We start from the raw sequence: 25,275 nt of genomic DNA, 5'->3' as shown, positions 1-25,275 counted from the left end.
CAAAATAGAGCCTCGACATACTCAGTTCCCAATTTTGAACCAGTCCATTGTTCCATGTCCGGTCCCAACTGTTGCTTCTTGAGCTGCATACAGGTTTCTCAGGAAGCAGGTAAGGTGGTCTGGTATTTCCATCTCTTTAAGAATTTTCCTCAGTTTGTTGTGATCCACACAGTCAAAGGCTTTAGCATAGTCAATGAAGCAGAAGTAGATGCTTTTCTGAAATTCCCTTGTTTTTTCTATGATCCAACGGATATTGGCAATTTGATCTCTGGTTCCTCTGCCTTTTCTAAATCTAGCTTGTACATCTGAAAGTTCTCGGTTCATGTCCTGTTGACTGGGGAACGTTTCCCAAGAGAAGATAGCATAAATTAAGGAACAGAGACTAAGAAAATTCTGGATGAACTGCACAAAAACCTCTGTCATGGGAAGGAGACAGGTTGGAGAAAGTAATCTGGAGCCAGATTCTACATAAAGGCTTTGAATAACATTTAATAGCTGGGGCTTCCCTTTGAAGATAACAGGATTCCATTCAAGATTCTTGAGCAAAGGAGTATCATTATCAGACTGGTGGTTTAGAAAGATTCCTTTAGAACAAAGACTAGGGTGAATAGAGGAGAATGGCTGGGAGACCATTTAGGAGGTAACTGTAGTGATCCAGTCCAGAGATAATTAAGTCCTTAAGCAGAACAGTAGATGTGAAACAGAGAAGATACATATCAGAGAAATTATAGAGTCAGACTCAACAAGAACTGGCAACAACTGCCCTGACATAGAATGAGGAAACAGAAAAGCTGATAAACTAAAGGCTCTGTACCGAAGCCCCTAGGAGAAGAGCAGTGTCACTGATATAGAGGGGAAAAGGGGAGAACAACAGATAAGTATTAGATATACTGAACATTTTTTGAGTATTTTCAAAACATGCTTAAAAAGTACATTGAATATTCTGGGTTCTTGCCATACAGTTGGATGGAGATGTCTAGCAGGCAGTTGGAAATCTGGACATGACACTCAGAAAACAGGTTCAAACTAAAGACATATATTTGGGAGCAATCTGCAGACCAGTACTAGATGAAGCTATGGGAAGAGGAAATCTACCCAAGGGGAGGCACTACAGAGAGGCATAAAGTTCAGGTGAGCTCTGGAATTCAGATGCATGTTGAAGGATACCTGTGAGAACAGGGGGAAACAGATGCCCAGGCCGCACCCCCTTCTTTAATCAGAAAGACTCTGCTGTTGTCAGTTTACACATTTCAGGCCTAAATACCAGTGGGTTTTTAAAAATGTGGAAAGTGGAGTCTAGTTTTTTTGGGGGACGTATAGGATCAGCTCTCAAAGGAATTACCCAAGGGCTGGAGAAGCTAAGGGGAGTTTTCAGGAAGGAGGCAGTCAATAATAGTGCCATGTACTAAAAGAGAATGAGGATTAATAACAGGTGACTGAAGCTGGCAATTCCAAGGTCATCAGTGACCTTTGAGAGTTACTGTTTTGTTTAGTCGGTCAGTCATGTCTAACTCTTTTGCGACCCCCATGGACTGTAGCCTGCCAGGCTCCTCTGTCCTTGGGATTTCCCAGGCAAGAATATTGGAGTGGGTTGCCGTTTCCTTCTCCAGGGAATCTTCCCAACCCAGGGATTGAACCCATGTCTTTTGCAATGGCAGGTGGATTCTTTGCCACTGAGCCACCTGGGAAGGCCTCTGAGAAAGAGTCAAAATGGTAAGAGATAAAAAAAAAGGTTATTTTAGAACAAGGGACCATCAGTAGGTCAACGACCTAAGGAAAATCTGGGGTTTAAAGCCTGAAGAGACACAGAAGAGCTGGGGAAGTGATAGGATCAACTGGTACTATGACTCAGAGCAGGGAGGCACAAGGGTCCAGGAGACTTCATCTTGACACTGTAATTACTCCACTTGACACAGAAGAAAATTAAGGCACAGGGAATTTAAATAACTTGTCCAAAGTCTCACTGACCCAAGGGCTTCTGTTTTTTCCATGTACCCTTTTCGGTTTCTAGAAATGGAGAAAAGGGAAGTATATGACACAAAGAAGCACAACTTTTCTACCCAGAAAAATACAGACCCAAAGAAGCTACACTTAGGGGAAAAAAATTACAAAATCAGAACACAAATGGACAATAGTTCGAACGTGTCAGATACGGTCAGGAGGCAGGAAGAGCATTTCCGGTACTGAATGCCCAAGCGTGTGATAACTGGGGGCCGCTGGCGTCAATCCTGGAAAACACCTGTAACCACGTCAAAAAATTGTGCTTCCTCTCTGCCAGCTTCACCTTCAAATAGCAATTTCTGAAATTGAGATCTACTCCAGGTCCACCCTGGACCCTGAAGAAATGAGCAGGATCACAATGGAAACTGCTGAAGCAGAAGAAATGATCAAAGAACTCCTTGAGTGCAAACGGATGGGTAAGCGGTGTGAGCCAACGTTCTCGACCTGGGCGGACACCCTTCTCTAGGACTAGGCGGGAAAGGGGCAGGGTGAGGAATGAAAGTAAAAAGACATTGAATGCTTTTTCGTTTCTCCTCTCCATCTAAATGAAAAATGGAGAAGTAAAAAGCATCTCCTCCCTCCCATGTATCTGTCAGCATATTTCCAGGAGGCCTGGCCACAGCCCGGGCACTGGCTGGCCGGGAACAGAGCCTGACACAGCACATTCGCTAGCACCGGAGCCTCGCCTGGGTGGTCGGCTGTTATTCCTTTGATTAAACTCCCAGGCTGGAAGAGCTGGAGCTGCTCCTAGTGATAGCTGGTCCTGCAATCTCACACTGGCCCGCACAGAGAGGCCAGTGCTCCCTCTGTCTCCCAGCCTCCCTCTCCTCACTGCAGAGCTGGGCTCCTTTGCCACATTCTTCTGTTCACTGACAGTGGTAACCACAGAGGGCTGCTTCTGTGTGTGCAGAGGGCTGCAGTTGTAAAGCACACCTCTCCTGGCACGGGGGTGAGGAAAAGACAGTGAGATCTCATAGTCAAGCTGCTACTCCAGCGTCACGCTATCAGCTACCTACCACAGGGCTCTCTCCCCAACCAGCGAAAGATGCTTTTAGAGCACCCTGCTTTCAGGGATGTACGCACTCATTTCCAAAGGATCCCAGCCCCCAAAGATAACCAGCTTCTCACGTGTCAAGGGAAAGAACTAAATCTGACCTTCTCTCTGCTCAGATTTGTTAGGCTGAATAATCCTAGATGCAGAATATGTAACTCTAGTTTCCAAGCATATGCAAACACTTCCAAAGTGGCCACGGTGGCCACTTCATGGTGGCAGGGCAAATTCAATATTCTTGTATGCTCTAGGCTATAAATAAGCTTAAATCATAGCAGAAATAGTAAAAGTAGTTACAAGATAAATGAAGTCCTGTTTTTAGACAAATAAATTTGTTAAGAATCTAGCCTCTAATGGAAATGATGGGCAACTCAAAGTTTTATAATCAAATTTGTAGGTTGTCTGAGTACTTTGCTTTCTTTTCTTTTGGCTAATTCACTGTTCTTCAGCATCTTCACCAGCGAGCAGGGAGGAAAACGGAATGCCATTGCTTCATCCTGCAACCCATCCTCCTCCCAGCTACCTAAGTGAGACAGTTAAAAGGCAAGGCCCATTTGTCTCTGTGGCTCCTGGTCATTGTTGAGATAAAGAGCCGAGTTCCTTCACAGGTCATTCAAAGCGCTCCTTGAATCAGCCCTTGTCTTCTCCTCCGGCGTCCGTTTCAGCTGCTTTCTGCTGACTCCCTATGCTCCAACATTGCTAACCACCAGCTTCCTGGTTCTCCAGTACACACGTGCAAGCTTTTCTTTGGGAGCCTGCCCCACCCTTGTCCTGCCGCCCACCTGCCTGCCCTTGAGATTCGGTGTAGGGTAATCTCTTCCAAGAAGGCGGCTTTGGCACTCCCACTCCCACCCACATGCTGGGTTAGGCACCCTCTGGTGGCTTTGTTATTCCCTAGAAACCTCGGTGCATATCCCATGCAGTACATTCCGTAACACATTCTATCATGTATTATGTGGCTGTTTCCCATTCCACACTGTGAGTTACTTCACACTGAGATCTATTGTCTTGTATCATCCCTATGGCTTAGCATTAAGGTTTGGAACACTCCTAAGAGTGTAACAAAATGTTTTTGAAAGAATGAGTTAAAAGAATGCATTTGAATAAAAAGTTTTATGGAAAATGCAACTAAAAGCTTTAATGGGCAAGTAGCTGAAATCACAGACAAAATAAAGGAACTCTTTTACAGAAATTCCCTCAAATTTCAATTTTTCGGGGGAGGGGAGCCATGCCACATAGCATGCAGGATCTTAGTTACCTGACAGAGAATGAATCCATGCTCCCTGTGACAGAAGTACAGTCTCAACTGCTGGACTGCCAGGCAAGCCCCAAATTTCAATTTTTTTAATACTCATCTTCCAAAATAGCATGCAAATTTAAAATCAGCATACCTTACTTAGTGGAAGATCTCTTGACGCTTTGCCAAGAAAAGTAATATAGAGATATATATCAGGGCTTATGGAATATAATACTTTGGCCACCTGATGCAAAGAGCTGACTCAATGGAAAAGACCCTGATGCTGGGAAAGACTGAAGGCAGATGCTGGGAAAGATTGATGGCAACAGGAGGAGGGGGGCAACAGAGGATGAGATGGTTAGATAGCATCATCGACTCAATGGACTTGAGTTTGAGCAAACTCTAGGAGATAGTGAAGGACGGGGGAGCCTGTGTGCTGCAGTTCACGGGGTCACAAAGAGTAGGACACGACTTAGCAACTGAGCAACAACATGGCATATAATTCAAGCAAGACCCACAGGAAAATCCACAGCTTTAAATTAAAAAAAAAAAAAAAGGAGAGGAAATGAGTGAAAATAAGGGAAGTACTCAATTCAAGAAATTGGGAGGAAATACCAAAACTATAGAATGCAGAAGGAAGTTAGCAAAGATAAAACAAGAAGATAACCAATTAAAAAACTATAACAGAAAGAATATATCCTATAGAACAGGGATGGAGCAAAGAAAATATTCATGAAAAAAAGCACAGATGCAAAACAGGAATTGAAAGTAAGAAACTAATGACAGATAAGAGGAAATTAGAAACATTTGAAGGAATTACTGTACATAGAGTTGCTTCTGGTGAGCTGAGCTAAAGGTTCACACCCCAAGTCCAGAGAGGAGAGTGGACCTTTCAGCACATTCTGACTGGAGGCGCGCCTCTCACCAGAACCACAGACATCTTATCACTTGCCTCAGTGAATAAGCAACCAAGGCACTTTGTTTCAAACACAGCTAGGAGCAAAAGGAAATGGCTAGTAAACAGATGTTCCAGGGCTCATATTAAGTCATTACAACATGTTATTATTTACCAGAAAAAGAACAATAGAAGAATTCCCCAAATTCCAAATTAAGGAATTACTTTCTCTGAGGAGAAATAACACAAATAACATATAACTTGAACTTTTCAACAGCAACATTCATTTTGGTAACACAATGTTTTATCCAAAAACTGACTTCAAATCAAATCACAAACCTTTAGTTATTAAGAGCCTTCTACAGTTTTGAAAGAGCGATCCTTTCCAAGCATACAGCATTGAGACTTTACAGAAAGGTTTTTGCATACTGCCTTCATGACCTTGTTGTATTTTCCCCATCAACAAATAAAGACCGTGAGGTGTACAGAATTTGAGTGAATTGCCCAAGATCACACAGCTAGTAGAAGAAGGCAAAAAAAATCAGCCACTGTTTCCCTATCTATTTGCCATGAAGTGATGGGACCAGATGCCATGATCTTCGTTTTCTGAATGTGAAGCTTTAAGCCAACTTTTTCACTCTCCTCTTTCACTTTCATCAAGAGGCTTTTTAGTTCCTCTTCCCTTTCTGCCATAAGGGTGGTGTTATCTGCATATCTGAGGTTATTGATATTTCTCCCGGCAATCTTGATTCCAGCTTGTGCTTCTTCTAGCCCAGCATTTCTCATGATGTACTCTGCATAGAAGTTAAATAAGCAGGGTGACAATACACAGCCTTGATGTACTCCTTTTCCTATTTGGAATCAGTCTGTTGTTCCATGTCCAGTTCTAACTGTTGCTTCCTGACCTGCATACAGATTTCTCAAGAGACAGGTCAGGTGGTCTGGTATTCCTATCTCTTTCAGAATTTTCCACAGTTGATTGTGATCCACACAGTCAAAGGCTTTGGCATAGTCAATAAAACAGAAATAGATGTTTTTCTGGAACTCTCATGCTTTTTCGATGATCCAGCGGATGTTGGCAATTTGATCTCTGGTTCCTCTGCCTTGTCTAAAACCAGCTTGAACATCTGGAAGTTCAAGGTTCATGTATTGCTGAAGACTGGCTTAGAGAATTTTGAGCATTACCTTACTAACGTGTGAGATGAATACAATTGTGTGGTAGTTTGAGCATTCTTTGGCATTGTCTTTCTTTGGGATTGGAATGAAAACTGACCTTTTCCAGTCCTGTGGCCACTGTTGAGTTTTCCAAATTTGCTGGCATATTGAGTGCGGCACTTTCACAGCATCATCTTTTAGAATTTGAAACAGGTCCACTGGAATTTCATCACCTCCACTAGCTTTGTTCATAGTGATGCTTTCTAAGGCCCACTGGACTTTGGACTCCAGGATGTCTGGCTCTAGGTGACTGATCACACCATCATGATTAGCTGGGTCGTGAAGATCTTTTTTGCACAGTTCTTCTGCGTATTCTTGCCACCTCTTCTTAACATCTTCTGCTTCTGTTAGGTCCACACCATTTCTGTCCTTTATCGAGCCCATCTTTCATGAAATGTTCCCTTGGTATGTCTAATTTTCTTGAAGAGATCTCTAGTCTTTCCCATTCTATTGTTTTCCTCTATTTCTTTGCAGTGATCACTGAGGAGGGCTTTCTTATCTCTCCTTGCCATTCTTTGGAATTCTGCATTCAAATGGGTATATCTTTCCTTTTCTCCTTTGCTTTTAGCAGTCTCTTCTTTTCACAGCTATTTGTAAGGCCTCCTCAGACAGCCATTTTGCTTTTTCGCATTTCTTTTTCTTGGGGGTGGTCTTGCTCCCTGTCTCCTGTACGATGTAATGAACCTCCGTCCATATAGTTCATCAAGCACTCTGTCTATCAGATCTAGGCCCATCGATCTGTTTCTCACTCCCACTGTATAATCGTAAGGACTTTGATTTAGGTTGCAACTGAGGTCTAGCGCGTCTATTCTGCTCATTAAAATTAGAAACATGCTCCAGGCCGTGACCCAGTGAGAGCAGTGTCACGGGTCACCGGTCCTTCCCCTCCTCATAGCCTCTGCACATTTCACAGTTCCTTCTCATTCTCTTTTCACATCATTCTGTCACTAAAATCTAACTATTAACTACTTTCAAGTCTCAACACTGCCTGTACAAGATTCTTCACTTTCTAATTCACATTAGGCTTTTTACCTACTCCCTTTCAACTATTAGAGATTTGAAAAAGAAAATTCATTACAACCTCACACTCTGGGATGAGGCGGAAGTAAAGCTTGAATTATGGCCCATAATTTTACACAGAGAAGTAGGGCACCACCAGGGAGCAGTGTGTTGCCTGCTTTTAACATGCACTTGAAGTAGTCTATGGCTTCACTTTTTTCCTAGATTTGATTATCAGTAGAGGATTGTCAGGCTTTCCAGGTCATGCTAGTGGTAAAGAACCTGCCTGCCAGTGCAAGAGACGTAAGAGACGTGGATTTGATCCCCTGGAGGAGAGCATGGCAACGGACTCCAGTATTCTTGCCTGGGGAATCCCATGGACAGAGGAGCCTGGCAGACAGATTACAATGGGGTCGCAAAGAGTGAGACATGACTGAAGTAACTTAGCACAGCACAGCACACAGCACAGAGAGCTGTCACCAATTAAAGAATATGACATTATGAAGATACAGAAAACTATAACTTTGGACTTGAATTACAATAATTCCTTTGGAGGATTTTGATGCCATTTTATATTAAGAAAAAGGAAAAAATATGGCTTCTGCTTCCAGTTAAATACCATAGAGATAATCAGCAAGAAGGGCTAAAAGAATCCTATAGTTCTTAACTTTACTGTGTTGTAAAGCTAGTCAACATACATACAACGTAAAAGTCAAAATCCCAGTATCCATCAAGCTTGCTGGATGACCTTGATTATATCACTCTTTTAGCCTCAGTTTCCCCCATCTGTAAAATGGGGAGAATGATATGGTTTGAAATAACTCATTAATCAGTGCCCAGAAAACATCCTGACATCAAGAGATGAAAGGTAGTACAGTTAAAAAAGTAAAAGGTAATGTTATGGCATTCTGGTAAAAAGATTTCTAAGACTACAACTCTTTGGCAATTTTTACCAATGAAATAAGTTATTTTTAAAGATCGTTTAAAAGTGTATTTACAACTGAACATTCGAGTTTATTTGTCCACGAAATAGGTACATCACAGCTAGCAGCAGACTTAACTTTGCAATACCTGTGACAGAAATCCTTCCTTTAAAGCCGAAGAGGAACACTTTTAGCTAACATTCTTTAGCTCAAAAAACCAGTGAACATTCATTCAATAAGCATCAGCATATGGGCATTAGTAAAGACAGGAATGGCAGAGAACCATGGAGTTAACCCTATCCACTGGTTAAAAGCTCCATGACACCCCAAACTGCCATACCTGCTGGGTGAGGAGGCTGATGTGAGTGGATGGAGAATACTGCCTGGCTGCCTGCTTCTCGGCCAGCCGCTGAAGTTCGGCCGTAACCATACTTGGGTTGTATCGTTTGCTGTATGAAGAGCCATCTTCTCCCTCCTTTTGGGTTCTGGCCACTCCTGAATGCTGCTTGTTTGGATGGCATGAACCTGCTAAAGAGAAAAGCTTTCATCCACTTAGGAAAAAAAGATTAGAAAAACTTAGGATGATGACAACCAATAGGTAGTTCACTGAATCCCAGGGATCTTTGACAATAAGAGGAGCAAGGAACTATCTTCAAAAGCTCACAAAAGTAAACGCATACCCTTATTATACCCGAGGATCTCTTCCTATCACCAATTTGTTACAAGCATCCATAACTATGTTTTTGCATAATATGAATCCTTCACAAAAAAAGGATTTTCATCATATGTAGTGGGGAATAATTGATCCTAAAATGAATGAATATAAAAAGTGCAGCCTTGAAAATCGTTGTGATTCTTGCTTTTCTTTTTATGTGACAGTACTTGTCAGTAGTCTGTTGAGCCCACTGTCAAATCATCCACACCGCAGCCCACCAGGCTCCTCTGTCCAAGGGATTCTCCAGGCAAGAATACTGGAACGGGCTGCCACGGCCTCCGCCTGGGGAGCTTCCCATCCCAGGCACTGAAACTGCATATCTTACACTGGTAGGTGGGTCTTTACCACCAGCACCACCTGGGAAGCCCCACAATCCTCCTTACAAAGCTCAAAAAGGAAAAGAAGGATAAAAGCAAAAATGAATTTATTTAGAAAAATAGTAATAATCCTATATCATCAAATTTCAATTGATTTCTCTTTCAGATTTCAGTTTCTTCTTTCAACTATAATATCAGAGAAATCTATTGTTTTTGAGCACTGAAATTTTGGCAAAAAGAAATTATTTAATTAAAAATCAAGGTTCATATTTTTTCTATGGTAAGTCACACAATCCATTAGAAAAAAATTAAAAAGTCAGAAAAGTGGAAACACTAATGTGTTTCCTTTCTGTCTTATTAGTGCTTATATAACCATGATCATCCTTGTATATACAATTTGATGACACTGCTTTATTATATTATTTGACACATATAAAATACTATCTACAATAGATGTAGAAGTTATAAAACATATAATGAACTGACTACCTAAGTCATATTAACATGCATCAACCCATGGGTTCCTTCTCATTCTTAATCTCCCCTTATCATTCATCCCCTTCTTTTTTTAAATAGTTTTATTCTTCATTTCTGTGTGTGTAGGCATACTTAAAATACAGTTAATTTTGCTTGTTTTTGAGCTCTATAAAAATGGTATCTTACTGTAGTAGTTTCCTGGGACTTGTTTTTGTTAATACCATACTTCTAATATTTATCCTTTCTCAGTACAGGTGAAATTCATTAACTTTACATGGTGCTTGGTATTCCATTTTGGAAATACACTACAACTTATCTTTCTATTTCCTCATTGATGGTTATTTTGGTTACTGCAAGCTTATTGCTATTGTAAACAGTTCAGTTGTGAACACTCTTGCATACATGTCCTAGGGCATGTGTAGAAGAACTTCTCTTCTGTATGTGGCTAGAAGTTGAGTCAGAGAGTATAAGAATTTAAAAATCCATGTGATAATAACAAACGGTATATTTTACACTACCACAAACAAAATACAAGGCTTCCTGCTGATCAGTATCCCCTCCAACACTTAGTATTGTCAAATATCTTAATTCTTCCCTCTTTTAAGAGGGTGGAAGGTCTCACTGTAGCTTTCACTTATATTCATCTGATTAATAACGATGTTGAGCACATTATCTCTTTTGCGATACCATTATTGGGTTGTCTTTTTTTCTTTCTGAAGGAGGCTTGCTTATGTTTTTACTTTCGTTTCCTACCATAAGTTATTAAAGATGGTCTAATCTATTCTAGAGTCTAAAGTTTGCATCTGAGATTGATTATATGGACTGTATGAGGCAGGGATGTAATTTCACTTTCGATCCTGTTTGGATAACCAGTTGTCCCAGCACCATTTATTGAAAAATGCATCCTCTTCCGTCTGTCATATATCCAAGTCTCATCTATCTGTGATTGTTTCCAACTTTCTATTCTGCTTCACTGGTCACTCTGCACCTTTTCCAATACTGCATTTTCTTAATCATCATACCTTCATATTCTTATCAAGATATTCGTCCACCATTTTTCCTTCTTCAGTAGGTTCTCACTACCCTTGGTCTTTTGCCTTTCCAGTATTGTTTTAGATGAGCCTTGTCAAGTACAACGCAGCTGTTGAGATTTTGGTTGGGATTGTATTGAATTCAGAGACAAATTTGATGAAAACATTTATGATATTAAGTCTTTCCATCCATGCACAGTCTATTTATATATTTATTTATGTTTTCTCTGTCTCTCAACAAAGTCTTACAAAACTTCTTTATAAGTCTTTCCTAAATTTATGCCTAGACAGCTTATAGTCTTCATGTAAATGATTTTTTAAAAACTTCGTTTTTGTGGTGATATGGTTGTACAGCAGTGTGAATGTACTTAATGCCCCTGTACACTGAAACATAGACAAAATGGTAATTTTTATATTATGTATGTCTCTGTTGTTGTTCAGTCACTCAGTCACGTCTAGCTCTTTGCGACCCCATGGACTGCAGCACGCCAGGCATCCCTGTCCTTCACCATCTCCTGGAGCTTACTCAAACTCGTGTCCACTGAGGCAGCTATGCCACCCAAACATCTTGCCCTCTGTCATCCCCTTCTCCTCCTGCTTTCAGTCTTTCTCAGCATCAGGGTCTTTTCTAAAAAGTCAGCTAACAGATTTTTAATATTGATCTTAGAGCCATCTATACTGCTAAAATAATTATTTCTAATGTATCGATAGCTTATTTTCAGTTTTTTATGTAGATAACATATAATCTGTAAATAAATAAGTAAATTTTAATTCCTACCTTTTGATGCTTATGTTTTTAATTTCTTGTCTGTTACGCTGGATCCTGACCTCCAGTAAAACACTGAATAGAAGCAAAGCTAGTAGGCATTCTCTTCTCTCTCTTAAAGGGGATGCGTTCAGTATCTCCCCATTTACATTAACATCTATGGTGAGATTTGGTGGATACCCTTTTTAATGAGGATTTCCTTCTCTTCCTAGTATGCTGAGAGTTATTATCATGAATGAGTATAGAATTTTACCAAATCCTTTTTCTACATCTACTAAAATGATGAATACAGTTTTTCTCCTTTAATCTGCTGATGTGACAAATGACATTTATAGATTTTCTACTGTTTTAAACCCTCTAGTATTCCCAGGATAAACTTGTTCATGGGACCTTATCTTTTTCACTTGTTGCAGGATATGGTTGGCTCATATTTTGATTAGAATTTTTGCATTTGTGTTCATAAATGATTCTAGTCTGTAATTTCCCTGATACTGTCCATAACTGGTTTTGTTATCAAGATTAAACTAGCCATACAGAATGATTTAAGGATAATTATTTCTTTTCCATGTTCTATGACAAGTTTAAGATTGGAATTATCACTCCCTTGAAAGACTGTCAACATTCATCTATAAAATCATCTGGGGCTCAAGTTTTCCTTGTGAAAATTATTGTATAAGTTATGTTAATAGTTACAATATCATTCAGGCTTTCTTTGCTTCTTGAGCCAATTTTTCTTATGGTATACTTTTGGTGGCATTATCCATTTCGTGTAGATTTTCAATTTTATTGGAACACAGTAGTTAACAGTATTCTAATATTTTTTTCACCCAAGCTAATTTGTATTTTCTGTGTGCTTTTCATTCTTCATATCATTTATCCATGTCTTCTCTCTTTTCCTGATCAATCTCACCAAAGGTTGCTCCACCACCTTAGGCTTTTCAAAGAATTTTTGGCTTTGATATTTTCTCTACTTTATTTTTAAAATCTGTAATTTTTACTTTTGTCTTTGCTGTTTAATATATCTTTTCTCTTTCTCCTTTATTTAGATTTATAATATTGCTGTTTTTATAACATCTGAGATCAGATATTTAGCCTTCCTTTTCAAAAATAAGTATTTTAGGTAGTAAATGTCCCTCCAAATACTGTTTTTCATTGCCCTCCACACATTTAAATATGGAAGTTTTTTCATTATCTTTCAACTCTACAACTTTTACATTTATTTCCATTATGATATCTTCAAACCCTCTTTCTTTGCTGACTTATAAAATTTCTTTATCTATTAGTAATAGAAATCATTGGAAATCTCCCACTAACATAGTGGATTTACAGATTCCTCATGCAGGTATATCAATTTTTGTTTTACTTATTTGGACGTTATTTTGTTAGGTGCAGTTAGAACTATTATCTTTCTGCTGAACCAGACTTTCTGTTTTATGTAATTACTCTCTGTATCTGTGAAGAAAATTTTATCTCTTAAAGCCTAATATAAGTTAATATATACTAAGTTAGGGCTTCCCTTGTGGCTCAGCTGGTAAAGAATCCAGCTGCAATGCAGGAGACCTGGGTTTGATCCCTGGGTTGGGAAGATCCCCTGGAGAAGGACTCCAGTATTCTGGTTTGGAGAATTCCATGACTGTATAGTTCATGGGGTCACAAAGAGTCAGACATGACTGAGCAACGGTTACTTTCACGCTAAGTAAACAGCATATATTAATATAGCTATACCACTTTTTTCTGGTTGGTGTTCTGAGAATTATTATCATGAATGAGTACAGAATTTTATCAAATTCTTTTTCTGCATCTACTGAAATGATGAATACAGTTTGGGAATGAGGTTAAGATATTATTTAAACTTAGACTTTTTGGCATTTCTTTCTTCATCCTTTTACTTTCAACCATTCGGTGTCCTTATTTTTACAAGCGTCTTTCTTTGCTAAACAACATATAGTTGGATTAAAAAAAAATCAATCTGACACTAACAAGTTCAGTCCATTTATATTCATTTGATTCTTCATATATTAGGACTTGGTTTACCATCTTCAAGCTTCCATTTCTTGCATTTTCTAAGCTCTGTGTTTTCTGTGCTTCTATGTCTATAGGTGTTTCCCCAGGCCCAATTCCTTGTCTTCCCAAATGTTTAAGTTTTCATATTTTAATTTTTTCAGTGGTGACCCCTGAAACATGATACAGCATATATATCATGAAAAAGTCTAAATAATATTTTAACCTCATTGCCAAACTATTCAATCACTACAGAAAAATTTGACTCCAATCACCTATAGGCTATTATTGTAGTCAACTATATATTATTATCTATATATTATTGTCCACTACTGTTTAAGCCATTCAGAGTATGGTTTCTGACCACAGTGGAAATAAGCTAAAAGGCAATTACAAAAAACAGAAAATGCCAACTATGTGAAATTAAACAATAAAAACAATCCATGGGTCAAGAAAAATCACAATGGAAATTAGGAAATATTTTCAAACTGACTAGCTTCTTCCGTTCCTTACCATTCTCTGGGAAATGTATGAAAAAGAAAGGTTTAAAAAGAAGTTCTAATGATAACACAAGGTATTGGAGGCATTGACCTTACTGAATTTCTTTCACACAGGAGAAAATCAGAACATAATTGATTATTATTATATTGATTTTAGAAGATTAAACCATAAGAATAATCACTCAGAATTAGCAGAAATACACATATTTGTACATATTTATATTTATGACATTAAAATAGACCATTTAGTATCTCTGATTCAAATTTCATATTATAATATCCATTTCATTTGAAATCGGATACCAATTAAATATATGCTGGCTACTTATTCAGGACATGGAAGCAACTTAAATCTCTACCAACAGAGGAATGGATAAAGAAGATGTGGTACAAATATACAATGGAATATTACTCAGGCATAAAGAAGAAGAAAACTGGGTCATTTGTAGAGATGTGGATGGACCTAGAGATTGTCATACAGAGCGAAGTTAAGTCAGAAAGAGAAAAACAAATATATATCATATATTAACACATATATGTGGAATCTAGAAAAATGGTATGGATGATCTTATTTGAAAAACAGAAGCAGGGAAACAGATGTAGAGAAGAAATCAAAGTGGACATCAAAGTGGGGAAGAGGGGATGGGATAAATTGGGAGATTGGGATCGACATATATACACTGCTATGTATAAAACAGATAACTAACTAGAACCTACTGTACAGCACAGGGAGCTCTACCTAATGCTCTCTGATGACCTACGTTAGAAGGGAATCTTTTTGAAAGAGAGTGGATATATGTATATATATGACTGACTCGCTTTGCTGCAGAAACTAATACAACATTGTAAAGCAACTATATTCCAATAAAAATTAAATAAAGGAAAATAGAAGTATATATTGGCTATTTCTAATGCCACAGTAATGAAGACAACGTGGTACTGGCGTAAGTACAGATACATAGATCAGTGGAGCAGAACTGAGATTCCAGAAGTAAACGCTTACATTTGAGATTAAATGATTTTTCACAAGAGTGCCATGACAATTCAACAGGGAAATAATACTCTTTCAACACATAGTGCCGGGACAACTAAATATTCACACGCAAAAGAATGATGTTAAGACCTTTATGCCACACCATATAAAAAATTCTATCAAAATGGATAAAAGACCTAAACTATAAAACTCTTAGAAAAAACAGACATCTTTGTGACCTTGGGTTAGGCAATAGTTTTTCAGATATGATATCAAATGCACAAGCAACAAAAGAGAAAATAAATTAGATTTCATCAAGATTAAAAACTTTTGTGCATCAAGAAAATGAAATGACAAACAACAGAATGAGAGAAAACACTTCTAAATCAAGCATCTGGCAAGGGACTTGTACCCAGAATATATAAAGAACACTTACAACTCAACAACAAAAAGACAGATATCACAATTATCTCTTGACCATGCTGTAAGCTCCCAGGAAACAGAAGCCCTATTTTATTCATCTCTTTATCTTCAGTACCTAAAAGAAAGCACTGCATTTTCTTATCAGTAAATGAATGTCACTGGACCAAATGCAAGACTTTTCCTTAGTCACAGCCTGCATCCCTTTATCTTTCAAAAGAAAAAGCAAAGGGAAGAGATGACATTCTGTGTTTATTGGGGCTGGGGAGGAGCTGACATTGTGGACTCCCTTTCATTTTCTCACTCACCTGCCTTTGCTGAAGAGGGACGAGACAGTTTCTGGCTATAGATGTGTGCAGCACTTTGGAAAGAGGAAAAGGGGCCAATGGTGTAACTGCCTGATCGACAGCGTGGCAGGCCAGCGGGGCTTGGTACGTTCTGTGTCCCAGGATGCATGGAGAGAGGAGCACTCTCAGGGACTGTGCTCAGTAAAACTGCTGGCTGGTGAGGCATGCTGGGGATAGCTGGAGGGATCTGAGATAGACAATGGTGGCCTGGCCCTGGTGAGAGGTCAGGGGTGGTAACAATAGATGACAAGTGGGTGTTGGGAATTTTCTGCAGAAGGGTAGCAGCAGGACCAGAGAAAGAAGTAGAAGAATTGGTATAGATTAATTTAGCCTCTTTTTCTGCTGAAGTGGTAAATCCTATTAAAATAAAAACAAACAAACAAAAACAGATCATGTTAGGAAAAGCTAACACATAGTCTCTATATGTAAACATGAACATTTTTAAACACCAAACTAACCTTAGCATGAAACAGATACCATGAAAAATACATATTTTAATGAGCAGTCATCATGAACTTAATGAATTTTGCCCACTGAGACAATCTGGCATTAGAAATAGTTCATTTCTAGTCCTTGTTAAAAGCTGGCTTTGCGACTACCTCCATCAACCAGAACGGATGTTTTATAAACGTAAGGGCATCAGGACAAAGTTTCTGGTAATGAGAGCTAACTCCTCTCCCTCTGATTTTCACCCTTCTAGAAACAAGTGCTCAGAATTTGAAACATTAAGTAAGTAAAAAATTCCTTGGAAAGATGTTAATAGGTTATTGGTAGATAAAAGGAAATTCTAACAGAGAAGGAAAAACAAAGAAAAATGAGCTTTCTGGAGTAACGCTGCATGCCCTAAAATCATTTAATATCTGATGAGTTTTCTTTTTTATTAAGAGATTTATCTGAGAGTAACAAATTTATGCAGGTTTGAAGTCACTCACGAGATAATTTATCAGAGTGAATTTCTGTTGTCTGTTGCTGTTTGGGCTGCTTTATTTTCACTTCTTCCATCGTTTCAGGATGATCTGAAATAAATAAATACTGAGCTGAGGTTCTGTCACTAATCAAACACTAGAGCACCACTCTACACATAATTTTGTTTCCAGAATATAACGCAACTAGTAATCAGTGCCAAGAACTATTGCATTTCTCACTGCACTTTTCCAAGGATGGCCATGTCCATATCCCTGTTGAGTGGGACACCAAGCAAATGATTCCAAACTAGCCTAGCTAGCCCAAAGCCCAGCTCCAGCTGACCAAACCAGGGAAAGATACGGAAAGCCAGGGCAGCGATCCATGGACTGCCAACAAACTAGGACCTGCCTGGGAAAGACAGTGAGGGCGGTAAAGGGGCTCCCCCAGGTGGCGCTAGTGGCCAAGAACCCGCCTGCTAACGCGGGCCATGTAAGAGACACGGGTTTCCAAGATTTCCTGGATGAGGGCATGGCAATCCACTCCAGTATTCTTGCCTGGAGAATCCCATGGACAGAGGAGCCTGGCGGATTATGGTCCATAGGGTCACAAAGAGTCAGACACAACTGAAACGAGTTAGCACGAATGCCAGGGCAGTAAGATGCCTCTGTCAAGAATTCAAATTTGCAGAACTAAGAGACTAAACTGGTTGGTGGTACACACTGGAGCAAACAAGTCACAACACATACGGACAGGGAACTGCCAAGAGATGAAAATAACAGCCCCAGTATTTGTTGGCATGATATCTGAATATCACAACAGCTCTGTATCTTAATCTCAGTTTTCCTTGAATAAGTTGAGTGAATTTGCTTATTAATCAGCATATTCAATAAGAAAGTCATTCTAGTAACATAAATTTCCACTGTAATAAATCAGGTTTTCTTTTTCTACTACAGAATTTTGAAACAGAACAGCCAGAGCTAATCATATATACTTAGAGAAATAGTCCCAAAATCTTTTCTCAGGGCCAAGTTCATACAAACACTTAAGAAAGGCCATTTTACAGATCATCTTTCAGAATGAAAGAATAAGGACATATGAATTCTCTTCTTTCCACCACTATCAGCAGTGGTAATACTGTCACACACTTGTTGGCTCATGTTTGAAACAAGAACAAATACTATCAAATGTCATAATGTTGTTCCCTTGATTGAGGCCTTCCTACTGCCTGCCCAGAGTTAATCTTCATTGGAATTGCTAGGTATAAATGTTACAGTAAGTCTCCTACAGACAAACCTTCAAGTTGCAAACTTTCAAAGATGCGAACATGCCCCTGTATGCCAGCTGCTGTACAGTTGTTTAGTTGCTAAGTCATGGCCAACTCTTTCGAGACCCCATGGCCTGTAGTCTGCCAGGCTCCTCTGTCCATGAGATTTCCCTGGCAAGAGTCCTGGAGTGGTTTGCCATTTCCTATTCCAGGGGATCTTCCCGACCCAGAGATCCAGCCTGCATTTCCTGCATTGTCAAGCGGACTCTTTACCACTGAGTCACCAAGGAAGCCCTGTTGTACAGTACTGTGCTTTTTCAAGGCACTGAACTATAAGATTAGAAATGCTTTATTTTTTGTGTTTGTTTTCTATGTGTTATTTGTGTGAAAAGTATTATAAACCTATTATAGTACTTAGTTGGGAACCTAGGCTAACTTTGTTGGACTTACAAATAAAATTGGACTTATGAACACGCTCTCAGAATGGAATTCATTTGTTATGTAGGGGACTTACTGTATTACATAAAGGTAGTCCTTAACACATGAACCCCAGAATCTCTGAGGATCCACCTGTACAAACAGGTGCTGCTAGTATCTGTTGTCAGGGCTTCCCTAACAGTGCCAGGGGAGAAGTTACTATCTGAATGCCAAGCTAGGACCTCACCTCCCTAGGTTAGTACACAGTTCCCCTTCCATTACAAAAACTCCTCAGTCTCCCTTTCCTAACACTGTCATAGGATCTTTTCAGAGATTCTATCAACCTTCTTCCTGAATTTACTCATACGACTTCATCAAGCAGACAATAAATATTATAAAGTCAAGAACTGTGACGGTCCTGGTTCCCGCTCTCTCTAGCAACTACTATTATCATAATGTCTGACACTTAATAGGTGTCTATTTAAAAATATGTAAAAGGAATGAATGAAAACATGAATAAACTAGCTTTAGAACTTAGATTTAGGAAAGCTCAAAGAAGAGGGTGGACTCAGAAGGATTTTTGCTAATATAATACTTCAATTATACAGTGAGCTAGACAGGCTTTTAGACTAGCCCCTGCAGCTAATCAGTTTTGAAAACATTAACACTGCTTCCTCAGGAAAACGTACCCTACATTTTAGATGATCAATTGTCTTGGCTCTTTCCACATTAGGCTATGATCACCTTAAGAGTAGCAAAGAAGTCTACATCTCTGAATCTAGTGGTTAGCATACTACAAAATTAGTATATTGATTATCTGTGTCTTATGCTCCCATCTAGATTTTAAATGCATCTTATACTTGAAGCACAAGCTTTGTTTATAACTGAGTGTTGCTGTTATTTTTTTTTAGATCATATGACATGGGCTGGATAGTTTGGTCCACGTCAGTTTCAAAATCCCCAATCCTGGAGTTCCCCAGCAGTGAGAAATTTTTGAAATGTTGTGGGAACACTGGGTTATCACAATGACTGAAGGAAGACAGTAGCATTTAGGGCTTGTGACTAAGGATATGAGACATCCCACCAGGTATGTGGGAATAATCCCGCACAACAAAGAATTCTCATACCCCAAATGCAAATGGTGATAAGCTGGAGGAAGCAAAAGAAACGTAAGGAGAGTGAGAAGTAATCGTCAGGAGAAGCAGAAGAACGGAGATTAAGAGCACAAGCTCTGAGTCAGGAAGACTAAAGTTTGGATTCCTGCTCCACTGGACAGTGCTGGGCGCCCCTGAGCAAGTCACTCCACCTCTTTCAGCTCTGTTTCCTCATCCGTAGAGAAGTTTTATAATAGCACCTACTCCATAAAAAATAAGATCATGTCCAATAGACAGTAACATGAGTTCTCACAAAATGTTAGCTGTTATTAGCTTGTCTTGAACTCTCTACTGTTAATTTTCATAGGAAAAAAAAAAGTTTGAACATAACCCTCTTCCACTTTTAGGACAAAAACACACGGCTTCCTCACTCTCCCACTCCCACAACTACAAAATTCCACCACCTTGGAGTCTATTAGTGCTTAGCAACATATTATTTTTGGTTCTCCTCTGCACGTCTCACTTTTTCACTTGTTCTTCTTATTTTTCATTAATTAACCAACATACTTACCACCCTTTGCCCCGCTATCAGAAAAACTGTTGCTGTTTTTGGAACTTTTTGAGTGCGTCCCCAGGAAGACACTCGCAGACTTGTTTTTTTGGGTATAAAAAGTCAACACCTCCTCCAGTTCAGCCTCACTGAAATGGGGAGAAAAAGGATGGTCAGAACAGAAGCTCTTCTGGAAAATCTTTCCACCAGACTTTATTATGGAAATGGAGTAAGCTGAAGAAGGGGGAAATGAAAAGCACAAGCTGAAAACTCCCTATTAATAGGTAGTTAAAACGGAAAATAAATGAAGTAGTCAGAAAATTTTAAAGCACAACAAGGTTTTATTTATTCCACAGTGAATTTTCTAGATCTGCACTGTCCAATACGGTAGCCACTAGTCACATGTGACTATTTATATTTAAATGAATTAAAATTAAAGATCCATTTCCTTGGTTACATAGCCACATTTCAAGTAGTCAGTAGCTACAATACAGAAAGTTCTACGTTCTAAATCCGGGGTCAACCAGGAACCAACTGTGGGCCACAACTGATCAGCAGTCTGTTCCTGCATGGCTCCCAGCTAAGAATGGTTTATACATTTTTTAAAGAAGACTATGCTATAAAGACCACGTGGAGTTCACTAAGTCTGAAATATTTATTATGTGGAGCTTGACAGTTTGTCCACCTACCACTTCTAGATAATTGGAGTATATTCACTAAAGGAGTCACTTTGTCATAAATAAGGAGATTCACTAGGGTATCCAGGGAAGATTTCCCTTACCATCTATACAATGGAGATTGAAACAGTCTCTAGGTAACTTCAAATATAGAAATTATATGCATTTTTTATGAACACCCACAAAATGAAAAGCATAAGGAAATAGAAGAGGGCCTGTTTACTAGAACTCTTGCAGTAAACATATCATGTCTGGGTTTTTTAACACCTGTAGCAGCTCCTCAATGGCCTTTGCATTTTTTTCACAGAGCCTGTCAACGTTCCAGATAAGTGACCTTCAAATAAGCAAAATACTCCTGCATCATTACAAAGAACCTATATCCCAGCTTCAGAATACACTGCAGTGACAATCCCAGAAACTGCTTCTGTGAATCTCAGGGTAAACTCCAAGGTCTCCAAAGCAGCAAAGAGCCACCAGAAAGCAACTCGAGAAACCACAAAGATCTAAAGCTGAGGGCGCAAACAGACGAGCGCCTCTGCCTATCAGTGTGTTTCATTTGGCCCTTCCCAGAAAAGGGAAAGACCGAGGTGGGCCAAGATATCAACTGCTCTATACCTCCTGTCTTACTCTCTGCTCATTTTATAACATGTTTTCCTGCCTGACTCCTGCGGGTAAACTGAATTTGCCAACGCTGACACACACAGGTATCCATGTCCCACCTCAAATGTAATAAAAGAACTGATGCTACTGCATATTTCCAACTATCAGCACAATCCACCATCAGTAGTAAATATGTTCTAAAATACTTTATCTCCAAGTCAACATCACTGGTTAACAGTACATATAATTAATTTTTAGCAGCCAAATAGGCCTGGTAGGGGAAACACTCTTCACTTCTTTAAAGGTTGCTTTTTAGTTTCTTTTTTTTATATTTCAGAGATTTTGAAGATCTCTAGGAAGAACTAGAAATTAATGTTTTAACTTTAAAAGAAGAGCCATTTTCTGAACATAATCCAGCCTTTTTTTCTTTGCTATTTGCACAATGTTGAGGTAAGAAACTACTTCTTGCTTTGTTTCTATACTTGCTTTATCAACCATATTCCTCAAGACCTAGGAATGTCAACAAAATAACATTACACAATTATGAACTCCTATAAAATGATGTGTTTGTTTGTTGTACGTTTAAGCACATGATCCTGGGGCTATAATTAGCTGCATACAGAGTATTACACACAGATCACACTATGTTGGTGGTTGATAAATCACCACCTGACTTAACGTCACAAATCAACAAAGAGTTGATTTTCTACTGCTTTTCTCCCCACTGGGACTTTGATGACGGAAGACTAACTAAGGCAGATTTACACATGTTTTATGCTTTATTTTAGTAGTTTTGTCCAGCCCTCTACTTAAGAAAAAAGCTCTCCAGGACAGGTCTTATAAAATTAAAAATTAAATGCCTTTATTACTTCTTCCTTTGCAAACACACTGTAAATGGACAAAGTGGCCTGGCTAATTTGTATTAAGATAGAGAGCTGAATGTTGATATTTTCCATCCCTAAAGGCTAACCTTAAGCATGAAGGACTTGTTTTATTTTATATAAATTAGGCATAACCCTCATAGTACTGAACAACTGCCAACTCCTCAACCCACTCAATTTAGGCAAAATGTGGTCATCTCCACTGCATCAGTAGGGCAGGAATAAATTCAGATCCAGTAAACACTAGAAGCCTCTAACTTCAAATTTCCAAAGTGCTCCCTCAGCACTTTAAGTGGTGTGTACTTTGAAGGCTGTCTAGAAATATAGCCCAGATGCCCAGCAGCAGTGTTTTGATAACTGAAACCATGACAATTGCCAATAACTGGCTGAGATATGGAGACACAAAGACTATGAAACCCTTTTTCTCTTCTTATAAGTGACTGTACTCACATCCATGTTAGAAACAAGAGAATATTGGGAATTCAATGGGGCAGTGTGGAAGACAGAATAAGATTCTAGTTTATTAGTGAAGAATGTCTTCTACCTTGCTTGTCTGATGAACTCCTGAAAGTTTTCCGAATTCACCCCATCTTCCTCTTCTTCCTCAAGTTTCTTCTTTGATTTCTTTTCAGCCATTTGTTCTGTTTCCTATCCAGTCCCCAATCCCAAAGAAAAACAAGATAAAACTGACTCCTGATAAATGCATAATTCATCATCTGGTTTCATTATCACTGGGTCAATTTGTCTTTATAGAAAAGACATCCACTTCTTCAATGTCCTTTGGCCACCTATAAATTTGGTATATTATTTTCTGCCATCATTTCATGAAACATTTTAAAGTTTCCAACTCAGAGTTGCAGAATAAACAAATTTTTATCATGTTTTTACTTATATACTCAGGTAGCCCTGTGGAAAAAAAAGACCTTGTTGATGTCTGTGGTCACACTTGAAGCATGACAATAGAGACACTGTTATTATGTTACAATTAGGAGGAGGAAAGCTCAGACTTGGAAGACACTTCTATAGCAGCATCCAAATTGCATAAATTCTTCACTTATATAAGACAAAATTCTCAACAGAGCTAGAGTAGCTATGCAGCTATGGATTTGTTGTGTTGATCTTGTACTGACCATTCCACACATTCCACAAAGGCTATTTACATTTCCAGGACTTAGATTTCCTCGCTAAAAAATGGGCACACTCCCAGCTCCTCCCACTCCAAAATGACATTTCTAAAGTATTCTAAGACCCTTGGATAAAAGATGCTTTGCCAACTAGTTTCACTAAATAGTCAATTTTCTGGGCTTGGTTGTAAAACGAAGTCACTATCTAAAATGTTCTAGAGAACAAAGTATAACTCTCTCAGGAAACAAGACTGTGTCATTCCATTAAATCCACAGTTCAAATTTGTTCTCATATAGTCAGTTCACCACTGTCTCCAGGCACAGTAATGACAATGCAAATTCACACAGCCCAGGATTCATCTCAGATACAACAGCACTCAAAAGGAATATGCTTCTGCATGAGAGTGAACTATGGCCTCTGGGCCTTCACAAGTAATAAGTAGCTTTTCAGACGAGCTGAGTTAAGGAGTGAGGTCTAACTCCCCATAACCGTCATACACAGCACACGATGATGCTAGAAGGGAAAAAGATCCTCTTCACCCAGCTGGACAGAGGCTTCTAGCCTGTTTCTGACAGTGGGTGGTGATCCAAAAGCACAGGACTAACGGATGAACCACCTACCTTGTTGTACACAGAGATAAAGTCACCCAGCTGGTGGGCCAGGATTCTTCTGCGTTCCAGAAGTGCCAGTCTCCGACTGGGTAATACCATCCTCAGTGAGTGCTGGAGGTTACTTGATGCTCGCTTGAGGAAACGAACCACTAGCTCCTATAAATTAGAGAGTCATTGGGGAGAAAAAGAAGAGATTGTGCTAAGCAACAGAAGACAAGCTACAAGGGGATTATACAATAGAGAGCTAAGAAGAAGTATACTACACTCTTCAACAAATAAGACCCAGAGCAAACATATTAGGTATAACAAGAATACAGCCAGACAAGAACAAAACAAAACAAATGTAGCATCTTCCCTTAATAAGCTGACAATAAGAAAATAAAAATCAAGTCTGTATGCAAATAACTATGTAATAAAGTAACAGCTGTAAAAGTACCACTACTCATATATACATAGTACTACAATAATCCAAACCGCAGCCATCACTTCTAATAGGGTGATCAGAGAAAAGTGCTTAGGAAAAGACAAAGGTAGCAGAAACTAAAACCTTGGAAGCACAGGAAGTCATCAAAGACGAGAAGGGAGAGAAGGAATACAGAAATACTGACACTTCGAGGTAGGAAAGAGGAGGAAGAATCAGAAAACAAACAATCAGCAACAACAAACCATGACAGAAGTATTAGAAATGCACGAAGAAATCCAGCAGAAAACAGTGTCATGGAAGCCAAGGCAGGAAGGTACCCATGTCACAAGCTTCCGAGAGGCTGAGTTGAGAAATGACCACAACTACTTTCAGAACAGTAAAGGGAATGGAACAAAGAGGTTAAGGAATGAATGGATAATGAAGGATAAACGTGAAGAGGAGAAACTCCTGACTTAAAACGTTTAGTGACAAACTGAAAGAATTGTTACTAAGCTTGAAAGGCAATAGCTTTTTATTTATTTATTTTTTCTTCCCCAAGAATAAGCATGCTTTTAGAGTTGTGTGTTGGCAAGGGGAGCACAGTGAAAAGTCATTAAGGGGTAGAAGAGATACATCTCATCTGAGATGGGGCAAAGGATTTTGAAATCTGAATAGCAATCAGATCATTCAACTTGGATCAGAGAAGGCAATTCTACACCCACCTTCCTCATAAACAAGACCACTGCCACAATCACCAGGTAATGGGTGAGGTTTTGCTGTCTAGATAGATTTTCATTTGGGAATGCACAGAATTGATACTAAGTTCTGCAGTGATAATCCTAAATATTCCTATTAAAAGCCCCATTGAAATCCTGGGTG

The 25,275-nt window shown here is 39.1% G+C and overlaps 1 protein-coding gene across 11 annotated transcripts in view; it reads right to left on the bottom strand.

Annotated features, from left to right (window-relative positions):
• Positions 1–25,275, bottom strand: part of TTLL5 (tubulin tyrosine ligase-like family, member 5) — a 317,321-nt gene that overhangs the window by 176,637 nt on the left and 115,409 nt on the right. For 7 of the 11 annotated variants that reach the window (XM_010844355.1, XM_010844354.1, XM_010844353.1 and 4 more), the window contains 6 exons: positions 24,003–24,149; positions 22,802–22,905; positions 20,121–20,248; positions 16,801–16,884; positions 15,830–16,225; positions 8,662–8,849 (listed from right to left, as the gene is read on the bottom strand). In XM_010844355.1, the coding sequence (XP_010842657.1) occupies positions 8,662–8,849; positions 15,830–16,225; positions 16,801–16,884; positions 20,121–20,248; positions 22,802–22,905; positions 24,003–24,149 (1,047 nt within the window). The remainder of the gene's footprint in view (positions 1–8,661; positions 8,850–15,829; positions 16,226–16,800; positions 16,885–20,120; positions 20,249–22,801; positions 22,906–24,002; positions 24,150–25,275) is intronic. The other 4 variants (XM_010844356.1, XM_010844360.1, XM_010844363.1 and 1 more) reach the window with 2 other exon arrangements.

The sequence above is a fragment of the Bison bison genome, unplaced genomic scaffold, assembly GCF_000754665.1.
Source record: "Bison bison bison isolate TAMUID 2011002044 unplaced genomic scaffold, Bison_UMD1.0 scf7180017864201, whole genome shotgun sequence".
In the NCBI taxonomy this organism is placed as follows: domain Eukaryota; kingdom Metazoa; phylum Chordata; class Mammalia; order Artiodactyla; family Bovidae; genus Bison; species Bison bison.
Note: the sequence above shows the minus strand (reverse complement) of the source record. Positions and strands in the feature narration are given on the sequence as shown.